We start from the raw sequence: 9,709 nt of genomic DNA, 5'->3' as shown, positions 1-9,709 counted from the left end.
GAAGTCCAGCTGTTGAGATGCAAATTTGCCCTTTCTGTGTCCCTCAAGATGTGTACTTTTGGGGTTGGGTTGTGGCACCAAGGAGTGCTCGGAAGTCACAGGGAGTAGCAAGAGGTACGTTCCCCCAGCAAGGCGAGCGAAGAGTGGAGAGGAGGACAGACCAGCGCTCTGATTGCTTGCCTCTGCTTTCGTATATTAGGCAGCCAGTGCTTTTGGCTGGGAGCCCAGACAGGGCTTTTGTAATCAAAACATGATCTTGTATGCTGTGCAGCCAGTACTGAGAAAGGCCGTCTGATGGCTCTCCTCTTTTAGCTCTGCTGTGGAATCCGCCAAGCTTCACCTCTGATGTCCAAAATGCACCGATCTGTGAGTGCTGCCTTTGTTGTAAGTGGGAGGGATGTGGGGGAGTCAGCCTTGCATTCAGCAAAGCCAAGAAATGACTTCTTCTTCTTCTTCTTGCCTTTCCCCTTTTGCACTGTGTTGTCATTTTGGGGTGCTTCGCTTTCGGCTAGCAGATGTGTATCTGAGAGATGTGGGAGGGCAGAAAGGTGCTTTTTTTTGTACAGCAGGTTAGGATGTGAACATCCTTCAGGAGGAGATCAGCTTCCCTCCCTCCACCTCCCCGCCGCCACAAAGGAGGGGAAGGAGAATTTAAAACAACAACAACAACACAGAATGTTGGGTAATGATGGACACTTCCCATCCCAAAGACCGGGAGCTTGGTGCTGCCTCGAGCAGCACAAAGGCCAGGCATGTTTACGAGAGCACTAGTGCATTGGCTAAGATGACAAAATGCTGGGTTGAGAGGCCCTCTCTTCCCCCATCCCCCAGGCTTTCTTTATCTCCTGAGCGCTGCTTCTTTTCTGAGTCTTTCATATCATAAATAGCTGACTTTGAAAGCGGCAGGTGGGGGGTGGAATCCTGTAGCCAGAGCCAAGATCTGCGAGAAAATCCCATCCACCAAGAACTGGCAGCGAGTGGGTGAACTTGAAATGTTGGATACAATGCCAACACGCCCCCCCTCGCTGCCACCACCCTCCATGAAGCTTCACTATCCTACTCCCCTTGCTTTACTTAGCCCCTCCTTTTCTGTTTCATTTTGATAGAGAAAGATATCCATGCATGTCTGATTCTCCCTCCCCTTCTCCTCTCTCATTGGGCTCTCTGTTTTCCAAGCGAGCAGGAACGCCTTCTGATTCACAGCCACTGCACGTTTCTTCTGCTAAAGCCATTTATAACTCCCCCCGAACTAGTCACTGTGGCATACGGGTACCTCACTCCCCAGAAGAGCTTTTATGCTGGAGAGAGGGCGTAAGGGGCGTCCCTTTCCATCCCAAAGTGGCAGCGGAGTCGACATTCTTTCCAGTAGCTTGGCAGCGGAAATATACCCTCTCGTTACTGACTGGCTGCAACTCAGCAGCAAACAGCCAGGAAGAAAATCGCTGACCACGCTGCAACGTGTTGGTCCATTTTCACCAGTGAATCAGTCTGTGTGCCAGCCATCAGTCAGGCCTCAAAGTGCTGCTTTGCAGTTTTGGGGTCATTCAGCTAGGCTTTTGTTGCTGCTGTGCTACTGCTGTGTGTGTGTGTGTGTGTGTGCGCGCGCGTGTGTGCAAGGAAAGGAATCTCTTCTTCAGCCCCAAATCTTGGAGATATTCGAAAAAGAACAGTGAGTGTGGCCTGCAACAAAATGTTGCAGCAAACCCTCACCCTGCACTCCAACAGTGATGATAGGAGTTGTGGTCCTACAACATACAGATGGCACCACTTTGGCTCCCTCTGCTTAATACTTTTTTGCTTGTTTTATTTGACTACTATTCACTATTCCGGGTGTTCTGGTGACCAAGACAGTGGTATAAAACTTAAGTTTTGTTAACGTACACACACACAAAAAAATCAAAGCGTTATGTTAAGTCCCAGCCACATTTCACCATGAATGTTATCCCCATTGGAGTGGAATCTAGACACATATAAAAAAAAGTTGTGAAAATGCTTTTTTTAAATAAACGTTTTGAAAAATATATTGAATTTGCCATAGCTCACTATCGCCATCTAGTGTCTCATTTGTATAATGCACTTTACAACACACTTAAAAACGTTTTATTTGCAGCTGTATAGCTGAATCCTGGAAATGAAAGTGGGGCTGGTGGGAAATCTTATACCAATCAGAGAAATACTACTACTACTACTAATAATAATAATAATAATTTATTTATACCCCGCCCATTTGGCTGGGTTTCTCCAGCCACTCTTCCCATTTGAAAAGTCTTTCAAATCATGTAGATAAACTAAGGTGACATATATGAGATTCTCAGGCAGTCATCCAGACCTACTTTGTAGCTTCAGCACAGTGGCGGCATAGTGTATCTTTTAATTTTTTTACTAATAGCTGCATAACCTGACTTTGATGCCCTGCATTCTTTGCCAGTTTGAGCATTGTTGTATCTTAATATTTTCACTAAAAGGTGTATTGCAAGGGCAAAACATTGGCCCTGCCCGCACCATACATTTAAAGCAGTATCATACCACTTCAAACAATCATTGCTTCCCTCAATGAATCCTGGCAACTGTAGTTTGTTAAAGGTGTTGAGAGTTGTTAAGAGACCCCTTTTTCCCTTCACAGAGATGGAGTTCTCAGAGTGGTTTAACAACCAATCCCTCTTCACAAACAACTCGAAGAATTGTAATTCTGTGAAGGGAAATAGGGGTCTCCTAACAAATCTCAGCACTCTTTACAAGCTACAGCTCCCAGAATTCTTGTCGGGGTGGGGAGTATGAGATATGGTCCTCATTTATTATTATTATTATACATGCGGTATTATGTCTACCTGGTTTTTATCCCAATGTGGCTCTTGGAAGATTGCCCATGAGGGAATAAGACCCTTGGGCTGAAAAAGCCCCCCTCCTGCACTGGAGATAATGGTTTGACTCAACTTATTACATTCCTAGCATATGTTGCTATTATATGGCTTTATTAAATGACTTGAATAACCAACCTCTGCCCAGTTTAGCAAAGGATTCTATGGAATGTGGCTTGGTCACTGCACATTTTTGTAACACACACAATTAAAGGTGTGTATTTCAGAATCTACATTGCACTGATTCCAGGGCTGGCCCACCCATGAGGCAACGTGAGGTGACTGCCTCAGGCGGCAGGATCCACCAGGGCAGCAGATCCTGATGTTGATCTCCCCCCTTAATCCTGATATAGACCTCCCCGCTTCTTCCCTGGTTGCCATTTTGGAGTCCGCCTCAGGTGCCAAAATGGCAGCCCTGTCTGATTCCATTCTGCCTCCATAGCCCCTAGCTTCCCCCCTGATTATGTATGGAACTTACTTGCCCACACAAAGGTGACATACCAGTCATTAGGAACCCCGAAAATCCTGGCCAGGTTGGATCCAAATCTAATTTAAACAGTTTTGCAAAAGTCTAACATCCCTGCCTCTCTCGACTGAATTTCCAAAGCTACCCTCCCACTCTCTTTGCCAAGACATTTGATGATGATAAAAGAACCCACTATTTTCCTCACCTTGGGGTGGAGGGGTGGGTATATTTCTCATAAGGAAAATTTGCATCTTAGGCTTAAACTGAGTCAGCATCCATTCATCCAGTTTCATTATAAAAGTCTGTTGCTGTATTATTAGAAGCTAGGCCTGTAATTAAATAAGGGATTGACATGTGAAATTTGGCCCTTATCCCAAAGTTTGCTTACCCTAAAGATGCCTTTTCCAAACTTTTGCTCTCTGAATCAGTGGTTCCCAAACTTTCCCCCCTCCACAGATCATTTGAAAATGGTTGAGGGTCTTGGAAGACCACGCAATGCTTTTCCTACCTGTTGCAGCAATTGTAATTCCATAGAATTCAAATCGTGATACAATAAAATAAAATATAAGCCAAAAAAGAAGCAAAAAATACAATAAAAATCATTATGAATATTCAATGTGATAGTTGTGCCATCTTCTGTTTTCAACCATAAATTCACTTCATTCAGTAGACCACCTGAATGAAGCCCGGGGACCATGATACATAGACCACAATTTGGGCACCGCTGCCCTAGATGCTTTGAACTAGAGCTGTGGACATCCCTGACATTTGCCCTTAATTGCTGGATCTGATAGGAATTGTGGTGCAAAATATGGAGCACACCAGGTTGGAGGAGGCTACACTACAGACTTCTCATGGTTGCCAAACTATAGCGCTTCAAACTATGGAAGAAGACAGACCTAATGTCCCTAAGGGTACTGGAACACTCTCAGAATGAAGGCCTGGCAATCCTATGCTCTCTTCTTTCACAGGCCCATGGTCTTTTCAAGGCCTACTCCCTTGTTGTCAAGAGTGCATAGCCTCTCCTGTCTGTCAGCCCTGCATTCAGGTTCTCCACAAACCCAGTTCTTTCTTAGCACCTCCTTTCTTCAGCTGAACCCACTGCTGACTCTCTCTTATTTTCTTCATCTACCAGGACTTGCCATGGCATCCTTTGTCCCTCAGCAGTCTTGTCCCTCCCGCCATCCCCTCCCGGCCGAAAGATGTAGCTAGACTTGCCTTTAGGCTCCATGTTTGACCCCGGTTCATTTATTCATCACTCATTTCCCGAAATCAGTTGGCTTTATGAACAGCCCGTGACATCACAGTTGTTGGCGGAGTTAGGTAGTCATCACCATGAAACCCTTAGTGCATTAAAAACAAATTGAATGTAGGTATTGAGGGCTCTCATGGCTGGACAATAAGCTGACATTTTAGCAGCTCCTAAAATTATAGGGTATTACAAGTGCTACCATCTGTTTATGCAAAATTCTAGTTCCACAGGTGCGGCATGCCTTAATTGCTACTGCATAGTTCCTAAAAGGAGCAGGAGATGGTCCTTATGCTTTAAATGATGAGAGTTGACCCTGCTGGCTGAGGTGATGGGAATTGTAGTCCAAAGTATCCGGAAAGGACCAGGTTCAAGAAGGCTGAGTTACTAGGGATGGTGGATAGAGGAGAAATTAGGTTCAGTTCACATTTAAAGGCAAATGTACCTAATTCATACAATATGCCGACTGAATCGCAACCATCCGTCAGAATTCACACTTCTCCAATTTTTGCAATGCAGTTCTTCAGCCACATAATGTGTACAAAAATGCATATATCAAGGGACGTAACATAATATGCATTGTATTAACAGAGATTGCTTTTCAAAATTGCATACAAAACTGTGAAGAATAAGAGAACTTAACACAAATATGGTGGTGAATTTTCATGAGAACTTTGAAACAAAAATGCAAACTGATGTGGAAATGTGGAGAACTGGCCTTCAGGATTGGAAAAATGAGAAACTGAGAGACACCAGTGTTGGCATATTTACCCATCCCTAAAATGAAAGCTGGCTCAGCCCCTGAAGAGAGATGGGAAGGAGCAGAACAGAAGAAATTTGCACTCAATATATCTGGCTCAGAATCTGCCAGGCCGGATTACAAAACTTGATATTCACAGGCGGATACCTAGGGTCAGATAGCCCTGTCAAAATGTGAACACTAACTTCAGACTTGATATTTAACACCTAAATTGAATTTGTAACTTAGGAAATTTTGTTTTACCATGGACTTTTTGGGGGGCTGGAAAATATTTGGGGAGGGGAAATGTTTTCGATTGAGTGCCAAAATATACACAAACTCACGGATACCAGCTATTACTGCTCTAACCCTCAACCCATTTTGCAGAGAAAAATAGCGCTTGAAAAGCCACACCACCTGCTTAATACAGATTCTTCTTTTGTCCATATTTCACTGATTCCTTCTGCAAGGAAATCAAATTTTGCCTTAAAAATCCAGTATTTCTTCTTAAGAAGAGGTCTGCTGGATCATACTAAGGGCCCATTGAGTTTGTCATCTTCTTTCCAGGAAGGGCCACCAAGATGCTTAGATGCCTTTGATCAGAGCCAGCATCAGTAGCCTTGCATATTATTGTCCCAGGGCATTGTGGCAAATTTCAGTGGCAGCTGGAGTCAGCCATCCAATGCTGTGCAGTGTTGCTTTTGCCTACCTGCGCACCCCAACAGTGCCAGGGCTCACCAACAGAGGAAGTGGTTGACTGATGGAGGAGGGGGCCACTAGAAGTATTTACTCAGGATTTCCTCAAACTTGCAGCTGGCTCTGCTGTTGATCCTCCCTTCATTTAGAAGCGCTGCTCTTTCTGGTGGATATATTTGGATTTTGATCTTGTTAATGCTTCAGTAAACTACCCTTATTGTAGCATGCCTTATATCTTGCATGAAATCTCTGCTTTGGCCTACAGATCTTAGCAGAACACACACACACGTTTGTCAGTGTCAATATTACAGTATAAATATACGATTGCATATAGTAGGCCACATACTTATCCAAATTTATATTTTTTCATTACAATTTTATTTTTTTCATTACACTTTTAAGTTAAAATACTATCTGGCTATGTTTATTCAAAATAGGACACTGGGTACCCATCTTCTGTGACTTTAAAACATAGAAGAGAAGAAGAGTTTGAATTTGATATCCCGCTTTATCACTACCCGAAGGAGTCTCAAAGCGGCTCACAATCTCCTTTCCCTTCCTCCCCCACAACAAACACTCTGTGAGGTGAGTGGGGCTGAGAGACTTCAAAGAAGTGTGACTGGCCCAAGGTCACCCAGCAGCTGCATGTGGAGGAGCGGAGACGCGAACCCGGTTCCCCAGATTACGAGTCTATCACTCTTAACCACTACACCACACTGGCTCTCATAGTGCTAAATGTTCGATTGCTGTGGGTGATGAAGATCTTTGTCTTCCATCTTTTTCTTGGTTGAAAGAGAGGAGACAAAGAGATCCCATGGTATGGCCAAAATTCCTTCTTTGGGAGGAATAGCTAGATATGAATTTCAATAAATAACAAGGCTACCACCTTGCTGAAACTAAGACCATGATGGAAGAATAGTGGAATATAAATGTAAAAAAGTAAAATCTGTACTATTAACCATATGTGTATCTGTTATCTGTTTTACTGACCATATGTGGAAATCCCCTAAAGCTCTTTTGTTTCATTAGGATGCCACTGTGGATGATGCAGTGTTGCGGAAAAAAGAACAAAAAGATGTCGAACTGGATAAGAAAATCATAGCTTTGCGGAAAAAGAACGAAGCCCTTATGCGAAGATATCATGTATGTTTGACTTCTTAGCTCACATTCGGGGCCTCCTTGGTGAACCGTTGAAGCCCTATATGCTGATAACTCTTTTGAAAAATTCAGTTTGTTGCATTCTTTGTTCAGCTGACACCAGTAACTCGATGTGGCTGAAGTAACTTGAAGTAGGTGACATAGAAATCAGCATTTACTCCCACCAGGACTGGAATTTCAAAATGATTATTCTGCATAACAGATCAGGCTGCCAGAATTTTAAGGAGCCTAAACCAAGGAACCTAAGGAACAGCAATCATGTAGGGGAATGGGGGGGAAAGCCTATGGCCAGATAACTTCTGCTTGGGCACTGCTGCAAGATGCCTCCTCAGTTACATAGACTTGAGGCCTATTCATACTTTGTTTGTCTCATGATTGCTAGTCATGAGTCCTATACTTTTTTTTGTTCCTCCACTTTACCAGAGAAAACCAGCTGTTCACTGCTGAATGTCAATTGGGTTTTCTGTGGATTGGTACTTGTTCTGAATAGCAGTAAACATTAGGTTTTCCTGGGAAAAGTGGGGGCAGGACAAAGAAAACCCCTCTTGGACCCGTGACTAGAATTTGCGGGACAAACCAAGTGTGGAAGGGCCATTAAGGTGCCCCATAGGAGTCAGAATACTGCATAGTTTACCATCCATTGACATTTCTGGGTCAGATTAACCTGAGCTTTAGAGTGTGTTGTCATCAGTATGCTGATACCAGCTCTATATTTCATTCAGGAAGTGTGCAATAGCAGTCTACCCTGAATCAATGTATTGAGACTGTGTTTGGGCATGCAGGATTTAAGAGACTGAAAATCAGACTGGAGAGGCCTGCTGGCCGAAATATTGGGAAATAATAGAAAACATTGGAGGTAATTGGAGGTTGCAGAGCTTTGAAAAACTAAAAGATAAGGTGCAAAATTGGTTACACTATGCCCAAATTAATGAGGTCTTTAAGCTAGACAAAAAAACAGGATTCCAGGTGGAAAAATCGAAACTTGAGACAGAGTTGTTAGAACCAAAGACCAAGTTATTATCGAGAATGTATAACTTGCTGCTTAAATGGAACACTCAGGATGAGACAGTTAAATCAGCTATGATAAAATGGGCTCAGGACATTGGTTATAATATCATGTCTGAAGACTGGGAGAGGTTATGGACCACCGGTATGAAGTTTACTGCATGCAATGCTCTGAAAGAAAATATTATGAAAATGGTATACAGGTGGTACATGACCCCGGTCAAGCTGGCCAAGATATACCATTTGTCCGATAATAAATGTTGGAAATGTAAGGAAGCTGAGGGGACATTCTTTCACCTTTGGTGGACTTGTCCAAGATTGAAGGCCTTCTGGGAAATGATCTATAACGAGTTAAAAAAGGTGTTTAAGTACACCTTCCCCAAGAAACCGGAGGCCTTCCTTCTGGGCATTGTCGGCCTGAAGGTGTTAAAGAAGGATAGAACTTTTTTCATGTATGCTACTACAGCAGCAAGAATTCTTATTGCTAAGCATTGGAAGACTCAAGATTTGCCCACACTGGAGGACTGGCAGATGCAATTGATGAACTACATGGAACTAGCCGAGATGACTGCAAGGATCCGAGATTTGGGAGAAGAAGTAATGGAGGAGGATTGGAAAAAATTTAAGGACTATCTGCAAAAGTATTATAAGTTATATGAATCTTAAGATGCCGCATGACTTGGAATGTTAGCTCCAGCAACGAAAGTGGAGTATATATGAAATTGGATAATATTTATGAAAAAATCAAAGTTTAAATGGGTAAAAATGATAATGTGTTATATTTTTAGAGTAAGTGGAAAATAAGAGATTTAAACTTAAACTGCAATTGAAAGTACAAAGAAACACATGAAACAAGGTTATAATTTGCTGATAACTTTATTGTCAAGAATGCATTATGTGGGAGATGTGGGGAAGTCCGATAGAAATTTGAAATAAGTTGTTGAAATGGTTGTGATTTTTTGTCTTTTCTTTCTTTCTATTCTCTATGTTCTTTCTCTTTTCTGTTTTATCTGCAATTTGGAAAAAAAAATGCAATAAAAATTATTATAAAAAAAAAAATGAAAATCAGACTGGAGACAGGCAATAGTCTTTGCTAGAGTGGAGGCTATTTTAGAGATGCATTGCTTCCCATGGTGTTCACTTCTTTCTTTTGAGGCCCCTTGGTTAATCAAATGATGCCAGTATATAAAACCCATGAAACCTGTTTACCAGAGGTGAAAGTAGTGTCTACATACCATATCAAATTATTATTATTATTATTCCCATAGATCTCAGGGCGGTTCACAACATAAAATCATTAAATTACAATATGAGAAACACAAAATACATAATAAAAACAAAAACAAAGACAACACAATAATCTCCTCCTTTTGAAAGAGCATTAGATGTCAATCAGCCAAAGGTCTGGTTAAAAAGGAATGTTTTCTCCTGGCGACTAATGAAGGCGCCAGCTGAACCTCACTGAGGAGAGTATTCCACAAACAAGGATCCACTGCAGAAAAGGCCCGTTCCTATGTTGCCCCCCCCTCCAGACCTCT

At 42.5% G+C, this 9,709-nt stretch overlaps 1 protein-coding gene across 2 annotated transcripts in view; it reads left to right on the top strand.

Annotated features, from left to right (window-relative positions):
- Nucleotides 1-204: 204 nt before the first annotated feature.
- CCDC9B (coiled-coil domain containing 9B) overlaps nt 205-9,709 on the top strand; it is a 53,760-nt gene continuing 44,255 nt past the window's right edge. Inside the window, exons 1-2 of one of the 2 annotated variants that reach the window (XM_082240170.1) lie at nt 205-384; nt 7,038-7,151. In XM_082240170.1, the coding sequence (XP_082096296.1) occupies nt 346-384; nt 7,038-7,151 (153 nt within the window). In that variant the 5' untranslated portion in view covers nt 205-345. The remainder of the gene's footprint in view (nt 385-7,037; nt 7,152-9,709) is intronic. The other variant, XM_082240171.1, reaches the window with a different exon arrangement.

This window comes from Podarcis vaucheri (assembly GCF_965113315.1).
Source record: "Podarcis vaucheri genome assembly, chromosome: 1".
In the NCBI taxonomy this organism is placed as follows: domain Eukaryota; kingdom Metazoa; phylum Chordata; class Lepidosauria; order Squamata; family Lacertidae; genus Podarcis; species Podarcis vaucheri.
Note: the sequence above shows the minus strand (reverse complement) of the source record. Positions and strands in the feature narration are given on the sequence as shown.